Raw genomic sequence first — 17,387 nt, 5'->3', positions numbered from 1 at the left:
TCGATTTGTATCGGTATTGTTTTGTGGCGTAGAGATAAAAAGGCGTTTTATCGATTTGTATCGGTATTGATTTGTGGCATAGAGATATAAAGGCGCTTTATCGACTTGTATCGGTATTGTTTTGTGGCATAGAGATGTAAAGGCGCTTTATCGATTTGTACCGGTATTGTTTTGTGGCATAGAGTTAAAGACGTTTTATCGATTTGTACCGGTATTGTTTTGTGGCATAGAGATAAAGGCGCTTTATCGATTTGTATCGGTATTGTTTGTGGCATAGAGATAAAGTCGTTTTATCGATTTGTATCGGTATTGTTTTGTGGCATAGAGATATAAAGGCGCTTTATCGATTTGTATCGGTATTGTTTTGTGGCATAGAGTTAAAGACGTTTTATCGATTTGTACCGGTATTGTTTTGTGGCATAGAGATAAAGGCGCTTTATCGATTTGTATCGGTATTGTTTGTGGCATAGAGATAAAGTCGTTTTATCGATTTGTATCGGTGTTGCTTTGTGGCATAGAGATAAAGGCGTTTTATCGATTTGTATCGGTGTTGCTTTGTGGCATAGAGAAAAAGGCGTTTTATCGATTTGTATCGGTATTGATTTGTGGCATAGAGATAAAGGCGTTTTGTCAATTTCTATCGGTATTGATTTGTGGCATAGAGATAAAGGCGTTTTATCGATTTGTATCGGTACTTGTGGCATAGAGATGAAGACTTTTTATCGATTTGTATCTGTGGCATAGAAATGAAGGTGTTTTATCGATTTGTATCGGTATTGTTTTGTGGCATAGAGATATAAAGGCGCTTTATCGATTTGTATCGGTATTGTCTTGTGGCATAGAGATAAAAAGACGTTTTATCGATTTGTATCGGTATTGTTTTGTGGCATAAAGTCGTTTTATCGATTTGTATCGGTATTGTTTTGTGGCATAGAGATCAAGGCGTTTTATCGATTTGTATCGGTATTGTTTGTGGTAGAGAGATAAAGACGTTTTATCGATTTGTATCAGTATTGTTTGTGGCAGAGATAAAGACGTTTTATCGATTTGTATCGGTATTGTTTTGTGGCATAGAGATAAAGACATTTTGTCGATTTGTATCGGTATTGCTTTGTGGCATAGAGATAAAGGCGTTTTATCGATTTGTATCGGCATTGATTTGTGGCATAGAGATAAAGGCGTTTTATCGATTTGTATCGGTATTGTTTTGTGGCATAGAGATAAAAAGACGTTTTATCGATTTGTATCGGCATTGATTTGTGGCATAGAGATAAAGGCGTTTTATCGATTTGTATCGGCATTGATTTGTGGCATAGAGATAAAGGCGTTTTATCGATTTGTATCGGTATTGATTTGTGGCATAGAGATAAAGGCGTTTTATCGATTTGTATCGGCATTGATTTGTGGCATAGAGATAAAGGCGTTTTATCGATTTGTATCGGTATTGTTTGTGGCATAGAGATAAAGACGTTTTGTCGATTTGTATCGGTATTGTTTGTGGCATAGAGATAAAGACGTTTTATCGATTTGTATCGGTATTGTTTTGTGGCATAGAGATAAAGACATTTTGTCGATTTGTATCGGTATTGCTTTGTGGCATAGAGATAAAGGCGTTTTATCGATTTGTATCGGTATTGTTTGTGGCATAGAGATAAAGGCGTTTTTATCGATTTGTATCGGTATTGTTTGTGGCATAGAGATAAAGACGTTTTATCGATTTGTATCGGTATTGCTTTGTGGCATAGAGATAAAAAGACGTTTTATCGATTTGTATCGGCATTGATTTGTGGCATAGAGATAAAGGCGTTTTATCGATTTGTATCGGCATTGATTTGTGGCATAGAGATGAAGGCGTTTTATCGATTTGTATCGGTATTGATTTGTGGCATAGAGATAAAGGCGTTTTATCGATTTGTATCGGTATTGATTTGTGGCATAGAAATAAATACGTTTTATCGATTTGTATCGGTATTGTTTTGTGGCATAGAGATAAAGGCGCTTTATCGATTTGTATCGGTATTGTTTTGTGGCATAGAGATAAAGTCGTTTTATCGGTTTGTATCGGTATTGATTTGTTGCATAGAGATAAAGACGTTTTATCGATTTGTATCGGTATTGTTTTGTGGCATAGAGATAAAGACGTTTTGTCGATTTGTATCGGTATTGCTTTGTGGCATAGAGATAAAGGCGTTTTATCGATTTGTATCGGTATTGTTTGTGGTATAGAGATAAAGGCGTTTTATCGATTTGTATCGGTATTGTTTTGTGGCATAGAGATATAAAGGCGCTTTATCGATTTGTATCGGTATTGTTTGTGGCATAGAGATAAAGACGTTTTATCGATTTGTATCGGTATTGCTTTGTGGCATAGAGATAAAGACGTTTTTAGATTTGTATCGGTATTGATTTGTGGCATAGAGATAAAGACGTTTTATCGATTTGTATTGGTATTGATTTGTGGCATAGCAATAAAGACGTTTTATCAATTTGTATTGGTATTGATTTGTGCCATAGAAATAAATACGTTTTATCGATTTGTATTGGTATTGATTTGTGGCATAGATAAATAAAGGCATTTTATCGATTTGCAGTGACACAAATCAGTATCAATACAAATCGATAAAATGTCTTTATTTCCATGGATATCCGTCTGTCTCTCCCTCCCATAGACTGTGAGCTTGTTGTGGGCAAGGAATGTCACTCTTTATCACTGTATTGGGACTTTTACCTGCACTTAGGGCAATGCTCTGCACACGGTAAGCGCTCAATAATGATAATGGTATTTGTTAAGCGCTTATTATGTGTAATAGTAATTGTGGGTTTTTTATGGTATTTGTTAAGCGCTTACTATGTGTAATAATAATTGTGGGTTTTTTGGTATTTGTTTCTAGACTGTGAGCCCGCTGTTGGGTAGGGACCGTCTCTATGTGTTGCCAACTTGTACTTCCCAAGCGCTTAGTACAGTGGTCTGCACACAGTAAGCGCTCAGTAAATACGATTGATTGATTGATTGATTGATTGATTAAGTGCTTACTATGTGTAATAATAATTGTGGTACTTTTAAAATGGTATTTGTGAAGTGCTTACTATGGGCCAAGCACTGTTCTAAGCGCTGGGGGAGATACAAGGTGATCGGGTTGTCCCACGGGGGGCTCACAGTCTTCATCCCCCTTTGACAGATGAGGTCACTGAGGCCCAGAGAAGTGAAGTGACTTGCCCAAGGTCACCCAGCAGACAAGTGGCGGAGCCGGGATTAGAACCCATGACCTCCGACTCCGAATTGGACTTTCCAAGTGCTTAGTGCAGTGCTCTGCACGCAGTAAGTGCTCAATAAATATTGAGAAGCAGCGTGGCTCAGTGGAAAGAGCCCGGGCTTTGGCGTCAGAGGTCATGGGTTCAAATCCCGGCTCCGCCATTTGTCGCTGTGTGACTCTGGGCAAGTGACTTCACTTCTCTGTGCCTCAGTTACCTCATCTGTAAAATGGGGATGAAGACTGTGAACCCCATGTGGGACAACCTGATCACCTTGTAACCTCTCCAGCGCTTAGAACAGTGCTTTGCACATAGTAAGCGCTTAATAAATGCTATCATCATTATTATAATAAATATGATTGGAAGAATGAATGAATGACTCCCAAGCCCATGCTCTATCCACTAAACCATGCTGCTTCTCATGGTATTTGTTAAGCGCTTACTATGTGCCAGTCACTGTACTAAGCACTGGGATAGATTTCTAGACTGTGAGCCCGCTGTTGGGTAGGGACCATCTCTATATGTTGCCAACTTGTAATAATAGTAATAATAATAATAATAATAATAATGGCATTTATTAAGCACTTACTATGTGCAAAGCACTGTTCTAAGCGCTGCGGTAGATACAAGGTAATCAAGTTGTCCCACGGGGGGCTCACAGACTTAATCCCCATTTTCCAGATGAGGTAACTGAGGCACAGAGAAGTGAAGTGACATGCCCAAAGTCACACAGCTGACAAGTGGAGGGATTTGAACCCATGACCTCTGACTCCAAAGCCCAGGCTCTTCCCACTGCGTCACGCTGCTTCCCCTTGTACTTCCCAAGCGCTTAGTCCAGTGCTCTGCACACAGTAAGCGCTCAATAAATACGATTGAATGAATGAATCCAAGCAAATCGAGTTGGACACAGCCCCCGTCCCCGGCGAGGCTCCCGGTTTTGATCACCATTTGACAGAGGAGGCAACTGAGGCACAGAGAAGCGATGTGACTTGCCCAAGGTCACACAGCTGGTATGTGGCGGAGCCGGGATTAGAACCCGGGGCCTTCCGACTCCTAGGGCCCGGGGTCGAGCCGCTGTGCCCTGCCGCTTCCCGTAAATACAATTTATTTTTATTTAATGCCCAATAAACATGATTGAATGAATGAATAAAGAAATTACAGGGTCGCAAGGAAGACCAGGTTCTGGTTTGAGAACGTTTTATTTCACAGTAAAACCCCACAGAAGTTGGGGGGGGGGGGGGTGAGGGATAAGAGTGTGTGTGTGTGTGTGTGTGTGTGTGTGTGTGTGTGTGTGTGTGCATGTATGTGTGCATGTGTGTGCATGTATGTGTTGCCACACATATCAGATCTTTCCCTCCTTCCAGACAGTGACTTTTTTTTTCAAATGGTATTTGTTAAGCACTTACTGTGTGCCAGGCCCTGTCAGCGCTTACAGCAGTGCTTTGCACATAGTAAGCGCTTAACAAATGCCATCATAATTATTATTATTATTATTATTATTATTATTACTAAGCACTGGGGTAGAGACAGGCTAATCAAGTTGGGCGCAGTCCCCGTCCCACATGGGGGCTCACGGTCTCCATTCCCCATTTTCCAGATGGGGGAACTGAGGGCCAGAGAAGTGAGGTGACTCGCCCAAGGTCACACAGCAGACAAGTGGCGGAGCCGGGATTAGGTAGAGGTTATAATGATAATAATAATAATAATAATAATAATAATAATAATAATAATAATAATGATGGCATTTATTAAGCGCTTACTATGTGCAAAGCACTGTTCTAAGCGCTGGGGAGGTTACAATAATAATAATAATTGGCATTTGTTAAGCGCTTACTATGTGCAAAGCACTGTTCTAAGCGCTGGGGGGATACAAAGTGATCAGGTTGTCCCACATGGGGCTCACAGTCTTAATCCCCATTTTACAGATTAGGTAACTGAGGCTCAGAGAAGTTAAGTGACTTGCCCAAGGTCACACAGCAGACGTGGTGGAGCTGGGATTCGAACCCATGACCTCTGACTCCGAAGCCCGGGCTCTTTCCACTGAGCCACGCTACTTCTTCTCTACTATGTGCCAAGCAGTGTACTAAGCCCAAGGGGAGATACAAGGGAATCGGTTTGAACACAGCGTCCAACCCAATTTGTTTGGATCTGCCCCAGCGCTCAGTACGGTGCCTGACACCTTTAGACTCCCCCTTTTAGACTGTGAGCCCACTGTTGGGTAGGGACCGTCTCTATATGTTGCCAACTTGTACTTCCCAAGCGCTTAGTACAGTGCTCTGCACACAGTAAGCGCTCAATAAATACGATTGATGATGATGATGATGACACACAGCAAGCGCTTAACAAATGCCACGATTCCTGTAATTGAGCGCACCCTGCTAAACTGTCTACTTGTTTCGTTTTGTTGTCCGTCTCCCCCTCCTTGACCGTGAGCCCGTCGTTGGGTAGGGACCGTCTCTAGATGTTGCCGATTTGTCCTTCCCAAGCGCTTAGTCCAGTGCTCTGCACACAGTAAGCGCTCAATAAATACACTCGAATGAATGAATGAATGAATCATTATTAGTAGTGGTACGTTACTTCTCTGAGCCTCAGTTCCCCCATCCGTACGGGGATTCAGACCGCGAGCCCTGCGTGGGATGGGGACGGGTCCCCCTTTTAGACTGTGAGCCCACTGTTGGGTAGGGACCGTCTCTATATGTTGCCAACTTGGACTTCCCAAGCGCTTAGTCCAGTGCTCTGCGCACAGTAAGCGCTCAATAAATACGCTCGAATGAAGGAATGAACGAATCATTATTAGCAGTGGTACGTTACTTCTGCGAGCCTCAGTTCGCCCATCCGTACGGGGATTCAGACCGCGAGCCCTGCGTGGGACGGGGACGGGTCCCCCTTTTAGACTGTGAGCCCACCGTTGGGTAGGGACCGTCTCTACTTGGACTTCCCAAGCGCTTAGTCCAGCGCTCTGCACACAGTGAGCGCTCCGTAAATGCGCTCGAATGAAGGAATGAAGGAATCATTATTAGTAGTGGTACGTTACTTCTGCGAGCCTCAGTTCGCCCATCCGTACGGGGATTCAGACCGCGAGCCCTGCGTGGGACGGGGACGGGTCCCCCTTTTAGACTGTGAGCCCACCGTTGGGTAGGGACCGTCTCTACTTGGACTTCCCAAGCGCTTAGTCCAGCGCTCTGCACACAGTGAGCGCTCCGTAAATACGCTCGAATGAAGGAATGAAGGAATCATTATTAGTAGTGGTACGTTACTTCTCCGAGCCTCAGTTCCCGCGGTTCAGGCTGCGAGCCCTGTGTGGGCCGGGGCCCGATTACCTCGTATCCATCCCAGCGCTTAGTACAGAGCCTGGCTCGTAGTAAGCGCTTCCGAAATAGCACGGTTCTCGTTATCGTTAGTATAGTTAGCCTCTGGCCTGGGCCGTCCTCCGCCCGAACTGTTTGGCGTCCAGCCAGTCCTTGTACTGGAGCTCGGGCCTGGCCAGCTGGAGGCAGGCCTCGCGGTCCCGGGGGGCCAGCCCGCTCCTCACGGCGTAGCCCAGGATCCCGGCCGTCCCGAACTGGAAGGGCCGCAGCCCCCGGTCGGCGATGCGGCCGGGCTCCATGGCCCCGCCGTCCACCAGGCAGCGCCCGGCCAGGGCCGCCCGCCGGGCCCGCAGCTCGGCCACCGCGCCGGCCAGGCGGCCCAGCCCGAACCGCTCGGCCCGGGCCCACAGGCTGCGGTTGGCGTGGACGTACAGGGCCCAGTCCAGGTCGTTCCAGGCCCGGGCGCGGACCGCCGTCAGCGGGTGCGGGGCCCTGAGCCCGCGCCCTCCGACCCCTCCGGTGGCCCGGGCGTTGTGGGCGAAGCCGGCCACGTCCTCCAGCTCCCAGCACAGGGCGGCCGCCAGCAGGACCAGCGACTCGTCGAAGTGCTCGGCCACCAGGACCAGGTCGAAGGTCGCGTCCACCCATTCCAGGGCCCGCCGGACGAAGCGGGGCGGGACGGAGGAGGGGGACCCCGACGGCGGCGGCGGCGGGTCGGGGTCCCGCCCGGGCCGGCCGCTCACCGGGGCGGCGGGGGGCCGGGGGACCGGGTCGTCGTCCGGCGGAGGCCGCGCGGCCCGCCGCCGAGGGTCAGCGGGGGCCTCGGGGCCGGGCACGGGGAGGCCGAAGTCGAACCAGAGCAGGTTGCGGGCGTAGTGGTCTCCCCGGCCCCCCGGCCGGTAGAAGCGGCGCGGGGCGGCCAGGAAGGCCTGCAGGGACGGGGCCGCCCGGAAGGCCGAGGAGACGGAGCGGTAGTAGGAGAAGGCCGACGCCGCCAGCCAGGCCGGGTCCCGGACGATGGAGAAGAAGAAGCTGTCGTCGGGCATCAGGCGGAGCACCTAGGGCGTCGCGGGACAGAAGATGGGGTCGGGGAGGGGACTTCCCCACCGCTTTTAGACTGTGAGCCCACTGTTGGGTAGGGACTGTCTCTATACGTTGCCAATTTGTACTTCCCAAGCGCTTAGTACGGTGCTCTGCACATACTAAGCGCTCAATAAATACGATTGATGATGATGATGATAATGATGCTCTGCACACAGTTTTAAGCGCTCAATAAACGAACGAACGAAGCAGCGTGGCCTAGTGAAGAGAGCCCGGGCCTCGGAGTCAGCTGGACTTGGGTTCTAATGCCGGCTCCGCCACATTCATTCATTCATTCAATTGTATTTATTGAGCGCTTACTGTGTGCAGAGCACTGGACTAAGCGCTTGGGAAATACAAGTTGGCAACATCTAGAGTCCTTCTAGGCTGTGAGCCCATTGTTGGGTAGGGATTTTTGTCTTTTTAGTGGCATTTATTAAGCGCTTACTATGTGCAGCAGCGTGGCTCAGTGGAAAGAGCCCGGGTTTTGGAGTAAGAGGTCGTGGGTTCGAATCCCGGCTCCACCACAAGTCTGCTGTGTGACCTTGGGCAAGTCACTTCACTTCTCTGAGCCTCAGTTCCCTCATCTGTAAAAATGGGGATTAAGACTGTAAGCCCCCCGTGGGACAACCTGATCACCTTGTAACCTCCCCTAGAGCTTAGAACAGTGCTTTGCACATAGTAAGCGCTTAACAAATGCCATCATTATTATTATTATTATGTGCCAAGCTCTGTTCTGAAGAGCTGGGGTGGTTACAAGGTGATCAGGTTGTCCCACTGGGAGCTCCCAGTCTTCATCCCCATTTTCCAGATGAGGGAACGGAGGCCCAGAGAAGTGAAGCGACTTGCCCAAAGTCACCCAGCTGACAAGTGGCGGAGCCGGGATTTGAACCCATGACCTCTGACTCCAAAGCCCGGGCTCTTTCCACTGAGCCACGCCACTTCATTCTCCATCTGTTGCCGAACTGGACTTTCCAAGCGCTTAGTCCGGTGCTCTGCCCACAGTGAGCGCTCAAGAAATATGATGGAATGAGTGAATGTCCTCCGGGTGACTTGGGCAAGTCGCTTCACTTCTCTGGGCCTCAGTTTCCTCCTCTGGAAAATGGGGATGCAGACTGTGAGCCCCGCATGGGACAGGGACTGTGGCCAACCTGATGAACTTGTCTCTGCCCCGGTACTTAGAACGGTGCTTGGCACATAGCGCTTAACAAGTATCGTAATAATAATAATAATTATTATTACAACTAATAATAATAAAAACTCCAGTGGGGGAGGCCGGGGACACAGTGCAGGGAATGATAAAGATCTGGGAAGGAGCCAGAGGATTTGGGAACAGAGAAACGAAAGGTTGTGGTGGGAAAGGAGCCAGGTTGCCGACCACCCATCTCCCCTCTAGACTTTCAGCTCATTGTGGGCAGGGAATAGGTCTATTCTATTGTTCTACAAGCGTTTAGTCCAGTGCTCAGCACACAGTAAATGCTCAATAAAGTGTAGTGGTTATCACGTTCGCCTCACACGCAAAAGGTCCCTGGTTCGAAACCGGGTGGAAACAGCTTTTCTATTTTTAGAGAAGCAGCGTGGCTCAGTGGAAAGAGCCCAGGCTTTGGAGTCGGAGGTCATGGGTTCAAATCGCGCTCTGCCAATTGTCAGCTGTGTGACTTCGGGCGAGTCACTTCACTTCTCTCTGCCTCAGTTCCCTCATCTGTAAAATGGGGATTAAGACTATGAGCCCCCTGTGGGACAACCTGATTGCCAACCTGATCTGTCATTTATTTATATCTATTCATGTCTGTCTCTAGACTGTAAGCTCACTGTGGGCAGGGAATGTGTCTATTTATTGTTAATAAATAACCTCCCCAGCGCTTAGAACAGTGCTTGCATGTAGTAGGCGCTTAATAAATGTCATTATTATTATTATTATTATTAAAGATGATTGACTGAATCCGTTAAAACCTTATTAGGATCACACCTCCTCCACGAAGCCTTCCCTGAGTTTTCTCCGACTCCTTCTTCCTTCCACGTCGTTGGAACTGTACCCTTAAAGCATTTGCTACTCACCTCCCCCTCAGTGCCCCCATCACTGACGAACAGATCCTTAATCTATTTTAATATCTAGCTCCCGCTCTAATAATAATAATGACGGTATTTGCTAAGCGCTTACTATGTGTCCAGCTCTGTCCTAGACCGTAAGCTCATTGTGGACGGGGAACGTGTCTCCCAACTGAGAAGCGGCGTGGCCTAGTGGAAAGAGCCCGGGCTTGGGAGTCAGAGGACCTGGGTTCTAATCCCGGCTCGGCCCATTGTTTGCTGCGTGACCTTGGGCGAGTCACTTAACTTCATTCATTCATTCAATCGTATTTATTGAGCGCTTACTGTGTGTAGAGCACTGGACTAAGTGCTTGGGAAGTACAAGTCGGCAACCTATAGAGATGGTCCCTACCCAACAATGGGCTCACAGGCTAGAAGTCTAACTTCTCTGCTCTGTGCCTCAGTTTCCTCAACTGTAAAATGGGGATTCAATACCTGTTTTCCCTCCTGCTGGAGACTGTGAGGCCCCATGAGGGACAGGGATTGTGTCCAATCTAATTAACTTGTACGAATCCCAGGGTTTAGAACAGTGTTGGACACTAGACCTTAAGCTCTTTATGGGCCGGGAATGTGTCTGTTATATCCAGTGCTTAGAACAGTGCTTTGCACATAGTAAGCGCTTAATAAATGCCATTATTATTATTATCATTGTATTGGACTCTCCCAAGTGCTTAGTACAGAGAAGCAGCGTGGCTCAGTGGAAAGAGCCCGGGCTTTGGAGTCAGAGGTCAAGGGTTCAAATCCCAACTCTGCCACATGTCTGCTGTGTGACCTTGGGCAAGTCACTTAACTTCTCTGAGCCTTAGTTACCTCATCTGTAAAATGGGGATTAAGACTGTGAGCCCCCCGTGGGACAACTTGATCACCTTGTATCCCCCCCCCAGCGCTTAGAACAGTGCTCTGCACATAATAAGCACTTAACAAATGCCATCATCATTATTATTATTATGGGTTCAATTCCTGGCTCCACTACTTAGCTGTGTGATTTTGGGCAAGTCACTTCACTTCTCTGGGCCTCAGTGGCCTCATCTGGAAAATGGGGATGAAGACTGTGAGCCCCCCGTGGGACAACCTGATCACCTTGTACCCTCCCCAGCGCTTAGAGCAGTGCTTTGCACATAGTAAGTGCTTAATAAATGCCATTATTATTATTATTACAGTGCTCTGCATAGTCAATCAATCAATCAATCATATTTATTAAGCACTTACTGTGTGCAGAGCACTGTACTAAGCGCTTGGGAAGTGCAAGTCGGCAACACATAGAGACAGTCCCTACCCAACAGCGGGCTCACAGTCTAGAAGGGGGAGACAGAGAACAAAACCAAACAAACTAACAAAATAAAATAAATAGAATAGATATGTACAAGGTAAATAAATAAATAAATAGAGTAATAAATATGTACAAACATATATACATATATATACAGGTGCTGTGGGGAAGGGAAGGAGGAAAGATGGGGGAGATGGAGAGGGGGAAGTAAGTGCTCGCTAAATACGATTGATTGACACACAGTAAGCACTTAACAAGTACTATAAAACACACTGTTGGATGGTTCTCTCACCAGTGCTTAGTACAGTGAGCACTCAATAAATACTACTGATTGATTAATCAAACGAGTGGGGAGGAGAAGCAGCAGGGGAAAAAGCAACTTTAAGAGCTAAGGGATCTAAAGGGGAAGGTTTGATCCAGAGGGGCAGGGCGTCTATAATAATAATAATGATAATAATGGCATTTATTAAGCGCTTACTATGTGCAAAGCACTGTTCTAAGTGCTGGCTATCTCGCCGCTGACCTCTCGCCCACGTCAAACCTCTGGTCCGGGATGCCCTTCGTCCTCACATCCCACAGACAATGCCTCTCCCCTCCTTCAAAGCCTCACGGACAGCACATCTCCTCCAAGAAGCCTTCCCTGACTGAGCCCCCCACTCTTTCCTCTTCTCCCATTCCCTTTATTCATCCCCACACCACTTATGTCCCTGTCTGTCATTTATTTATATCTATTCATGTCTGTCTCTAGACTGTAAGCTCACTGTGGGCAGGGAATGTGTCTATTTACTGTTAATAATGGCATTTATTAAGCACTTACTATGTGCAAAGCACTGTTCTGAGTGCCGGGGAGGTTACCAGGTGATCAGGTTGTCCCACGGGGGGCTCACAGTCTTCATCCCCATTTTACAGATGAGGGAACTGAGGCCCAGAGAAGTGAAGTGACTCACCCAAAGTCACACAGCTGACAATTGGAGGAGCCGGGATTTGAACCCATGACCTCTGACTCCAAAGCCCGGGCTCTTTCCACCGAGCCACGCTGCTTCTCCGATTTATTGTTGTATCGTCCTCTCCCAAGCGCTTAGTCCAGTGCTCCGCACACAGTAAGCGCTCAATAAATACGATTGAGTGAAGACATGAACCCCTCTCTCCCCTCTCAATCAATCAATCGTAGTTATCGAGCGCTTACCGTGTGCAGAGCACTGTACTAAGCGCTTGGGAAGTCCAAGCTGGCAACATATAGAGACAGTCCCTACCCAACAGTGGACTCACAGTCTAGAAGGGGGAGACAGAGAACAAAACAAAACATATTAACAAAATAAAATAAATAGAATAGATATGTACGAGTAAAATAAATAAATAGAGTAATAAATACTTACAAACATATATACATACAAATATATACATATAAATGTCCCTCAGGGACATTTATTGAGCCCTTCCTCTGTGCTCAGAGCACTGTAGTAAGCAATTGGGAGAGCACAGAGGAGGGAATAGACACGACCCCCAGCCCCCCGCCACTCTACCTTCCTCTCTCAAGCGCTTAGTACAGTGCTCGGCGCACAGTAAGTGCTCAATAAATACGATTGAATGGATGAAGAGGGCTGAGGGACGGAAGAGTAGGGAACTAGAGGGGAAGGTGTGACACAGAGGGGCAGGGGAGACCCCCCCCAAGACTTAGAGGGGCAGTGAGAAGGGGGGATGGAGAGTCGGGGTCGGGGACAGAAGGAGTCAATCGTATTTATTGAGCGCTTATTGTGTGCAGAGTAGAGGGCTGGGATGTCGGGAGAGATGGCACAGAGACCCGGGGCCGGAGACAGGAGAGGGGACGGCCTCTGAAGCGGGGAACAGGGACACGAGGGCCATGTCGGGGCGGGACGGTCAGGAAGCGGGATATTGAGGGGGGATGCTTATTAATAATAATAATTGTGGTACTCATTAAGCACTTACTATGGGCCAGGCACTGTACTAAGCGCTGGGTGGATACAAGTGAATCAGGTTGGACACAGTCCCTGTCCCACATGGGGCTCCCAGCCTCGATCCCCATTTACGGATGAGGCAACTGAGGCACAGAGAAGTGAAGTGCCTCGCCCAAGGTCGCGCAGCAGCCAAGTGGCGGAGCCGGGATTAGAACCCATGCCCTTCTGACTCTCAGGCCCGTGCAGTACTAAGCGCTGGAGTAGATACAAGCTAATCAGATGATCAAGCAATCGAACGATCGTATTTACCGAGAGCTTACTGTGTGCAGAGCACTGTACTACGCACTTGGGACAGTCGGTAGACATGTTTCCTGCCCACAAGTTTACAGTCTAGAAGGGGACGCGGGAGATAATAGAAATAAATAAATGACGGAGACGAACGTAAGCGCTGTGGGGCTGAGAGCGGGGGGGAATAAAGGGAGCAAATCCAAGTGCAAGGATGACGCGGAAGGAAGTGGGAGAGGAGGAAAGGAGGGTGTAGTCACGGAAGGCCTGGACACAGATGACATACCGTCCGTGTCCCCCCGGGGGGTTCCCAGCTTTTATCTCCATTTTAGCAGATGAGGTAACCGAGGCACAGAGAAGTGATTTGCCCAGGGTCACGCAGCGGTCGAGGGGCAGAGCCGGGATGAGAACCCGGGTCAGGGCGAGTCACTTCACTTCTCCGTGCCTCAGTTCCCTCATCTGTCAAAGGGGGATGAAGATACCTCCTCCAGGAGGCCTTCCCAGACTGAGCCCCTTCCTTCCTCTCCCCCTCGTCCCCCTCTCCATCCCTCCCATCTTACCTCCTTCCCTTCCCCACAGCACCTGTATATATGTATATATGTTTGTACATATTTATTACTCTATTTATTTTATTTGTACATATCTACTCTATTTATTTTATGTTGTTAGTATGTTTGGTTTTGTTCTCTGTCTCCCCCTTTTAGACTGTGAGCCCACTGTTGGGTAGGGACTGTCTCTAGATGTTGCCAATTTGTACTTCCCAAGCTCTTAGTACAGTGCTCTGCACATAGTAAGCGCTCAATAAATACGATTGATGATGATGATGATGATGATGATGACAACCTGATCACCTTGTATCCCCCCAGAGCTTAGACCAGTGCTTTGCACATAGTAAGCGCTGAACAAATACCATCATATCTAACTCTCCCAGGCTGTTTCCACCAGGCCATGCAACTTTCCAGGATCGGACAAAGGCAGAGAAGGAAGCCGGGAGCAGGGGGGGAGTCAGAGAAAGCTGGGAGAGCTCGCTGCGGGAAGGGGATGTGTCCGTTATATTGTTGCAGCGTCCTCTCCCAAGCGCCTAGTACAGTGCTCTGCCCACGGTAAGCACTCAATAAATAGGATCGATCGATTGAGGTGTCTGCTCTCGGGGAGACGACCCCCTCCCACCGTCCTCTGTCCCTCCGTCCCCTCCGTCCCCTCACCTCCGGCAGGTTGAAGCGCATGTGGTGACACAGGATGTGATAGCGTTGGGGGGGCCGGGCCTCGGGGTCGTAACCTTTGACCCTGGTGGCCTGGAAGGGCCGGGGGTAGCCAAACTGGTAGCGGGCGGGCAGGGCGAAAGTCAGGTTGCGCCTGTCGCCGTAGCGGTGGAGCAGGCTGAGCACCGAGCTGCTGCCCGTCTTGTGGGTCTTCAGGAAGACCAGGTGGTCTCGCGGAGAGCACCGAGGGCCAGGAGCCCCCCACGGGCCCGGCGGTCCCCCCTGGGGGCTCGAGGACCTGAGCGGCGAAGGAGGGAGGGGGCCAAGTCAGGCGGATACCGCGTAGCTACCCCAGCGCTTAGGACAGTGCTTGGCGCAGAGGTGGCGGTGCCTCACAAACACCATCGTGATTATTACGGAGGGCGAGGCCCGGCCCGCGTCCAGCTCCCTGGACGGAGGGGGAGGCCGGGAGGGACGCCGGCAGGGGCGAGACCTTTCTCCTCTGCAGTCCACCCTGACCCCAGGGTCGGGGCTCCCAGAGGGGAAGGGGGGTACGGTTGGGGGGGGGGGTCTCGGGAGAGGGGGGACACACTCCAGACCGTAAGCTCGTTGTGGGCAGGGAAGGCGTCTGCTTATGGCTCTATTGACCTCTCCCAACCGCTTAGTACAGTGCTCCGGCCAAGGTTAGCGCTCAACAAATACGACTGAATGAAGGAATGAGGACACTCACCTCCTGCGGAAGGGGCCCCCCCAGATCTGGAGGACGAACCCAACGGTCGTGCAGACGCCCACCGCCGTCCAGAGGCCCCGCAGCCCCCAGCCCGGCCACGGCTGCATCCTCCTGGAGGGAGGCGGGGGTGGAGACACAGACGGGGGTGACCGGGGCCGGGGGGAACCGGGGGCCCGCTTTGGGAGCCGGCCCCGTCCCCCTGGACCCCTCGACGGAGATGGAGATCCAGACACCCAGCTTCGGGTCTCTGAATCTCGGGGAAGCCCGCTCCCCGCCCGGAACGCCGCCTCTGTCCCGTCCGAGGCCAGATGGGAATTGAGGGGTCAGGTTAGTCCGAATCAGCAGATTTCTGGCTTCCCTCGGCGTCTGGAAAGTTGTAGAGGGGGTTGGGATGGCGGTGGTGGCGGGGGGGGATAGAGGGGCAGGGGTTGGGGGCGCGGGGAGGAGGAGGGTGACAGGGAGAGCTCTTGGGGACACGGGAGCTCGGGAATAGAGTTGGGAAGAGGTAGTCGTGTGAGCCGGAGTTGGTACTTTTCACCTCCCTCTTCCTCTGTCTCTCTGGTTTCCTCCCTCCTTCCTCTCCCCACATTCCCATATCCCACCCCCCGTCCTCGTTCCAGCTGGCCTGGCTCTCCGCCCGAAAGGCCCAGTGACTGAGCTGACCTTTCGGCTTGTCCTTTTCCTGTCTGCGGCCACAGCCTGACCCTGTCTCCATGGGGGGACACCGCCCACCCCGCAGGAGGGAGCTGGCCCCATGTGCCCCCCCAGTTTCACTCCTCCCCACCTCGCCGGGCTCCGTCTCTCCTTCCTCTCTCCCTCTCTCCGAGTCTCTGGTTTTCTCTTTCGTCTTCCTGTCCATGTCTCTGCCCTCCCCCAACCTTTCATCCCAAGATTTCACAGCTTCTAATCCAACCTCTTCCCTCACATCAACTTAATCCCCAGGGATTTAGTTGAGGGCGGGAGAGGGAGAGGCGGAAAGAGACGCAGAGACTGAGAGACAGATGGATTGGATCCTGGGGTTCCCGTCTCCGAGATTGAGGCCGGTGGGGAGACCTGCCTTATCTCTCCTGCCCCGCTCTTCTCTGTTCAGACCTTGGACGGTTGGGGAGGGGGCTGAGGGGGGGATGGCGGTGGACAGAGAAGGGGGCTGGCTGATTCAGGCCCATATATCCCAGTCACCCCGACCTCAGCCCCGGACCACCAACCCCTCATCCAGCCCAGTAGGTTGGGGAGCCGTGGAAGGAGATGGATGGGTACTTCTTTCCCTGACGTCTACCCACATTCCCTCTCGCTGCATTCTCCCCCCCCCAGCCCGGGGCCGATTGGCAGGGCGGGATTCCCGATGGCTCAGCCGGGGCAGATCGGTCAGCAGGTCGCCAGGGCCGTCCGAGAGAGCATCAGAATGAAGCCGTGTGTGTTTGCGTGGGCAAACGGCAGACGGGGAGCCCCCCTTCCCAGCCAGAGGTTCCGGGTGCCAGCCCAGTCCGGCCCATGCGATAACACGATGACACACACTCCAGTACACGCGGCCTGGGGCACCCACAGGGAAGGTCGCGTGACTGACCCAGCCCACGCCAACCATCCCCGGCAGCCCGACTCCGGGCACCGGTGCAGACAACGGGCCCGGGATCCCTGACCCTTGACCTTTGACCCAGCTCTCCGGGCCTCTCCTTCCCTAACTGCTCCTGCTCCAGGTTGGGATCTCGCCCCCTCCGCGCCCCCGTGATCCCTCCCTTACCCCCCCCCCCATCCACCCGCCCATGACACCCCAGGGCCCAACTAGGCCTTTCCTCCTCCTCATTCCCGCTCTTCTGTCACTCCCCACTTCAGCCCCAGGCCCCATCCCTGTTCCGGACTCTCCCCACAACCCTCTCTCTTTCCCTTGGGCCCCAGACTCATTCCACTCACCCTGACAGGGTCGGGGGGAAGGCACGGGGGTCCCAGCCCCTCTCTGCCTGCCGCCCCCCACTTTCCGGCCGACGCCCTCCTAGCTCCACTCTGATTTTCCCTGAAAACTTTCCCGGCTGGACGCTCCGCCCAGTCTCCCCCCTTCTCCTCCCTCCCCTGGCCGCTCCCCCCAACCCTCCCCCAGTGCCCCCCCTTCTCCTCCTCCTCCTCCTCCTCCCCTCCTTTATCCAGACCTGTCTCTGCCCGCCCGCCTGCCCATCTGTCTGCCCACCCGGCCTGGCCTTCCGCCCCTCTCCTCTCTCCGTTGAGGCAATTGTACTTTCTCTCCTCAAATTCCTCCAGAACAAA

The 17,387-nt window shown here is 50.9% G+C and overlaps 1 protein-coding gene across 1 annotated transcript; it reads right to left on the bottom strand.

Moving 5' to 3' along the window:
* Nucleotides 1-6,551: 6,551 nt before the first annotated feature.
* GAL3ST4 (galactose-3-O-sulfotransferase 4) lies at nt 6,552-17,123 on the bottom strand. The gene is made up of 4 exons (XM_038768307.1): nt 17,040-17,123; nt 15,132-15,497; nt 14,405-14,699; nt 6,552-7,618 (listed from the first exon to the last, which is right to left on the bottom strand). Exons 2-4 carry the CDS (start codon nt 15,236-15,238, stop codon nt 6,659-6,661), a joined length of 1,362 nt encoding a protein of 453 aa, XP_038624235.1. The 5' UTR covers nt 15,239-15,497; nt 17,040-17,123; the 3' UTR covers nt 6,552-6,658.
* Nucleotides 17,124-17,387: the final 264 nt, after the last annotated feature.

This window comes from Tachyglossus aculeatus, chromosome Y4 (genome assembly GCF_015852505.1).
Source record: "Tachyglossus aculeatus isolate mTacAcu1 chromosome Y4, mTacAcu1.pri, whole genome shotgun sequence".
NCBI classification, from domain to species: Eukaryota; Metazoa; Chordata; class Mammalia; order Monotremata; family Tachyglossidae; genus Tachyglossus; species Tachyglossus aculeatus.
Note: the sequence above shows the minus strand (reverse complement) of the source record. Positions and strands in the feature narration are given on the sequence as shown.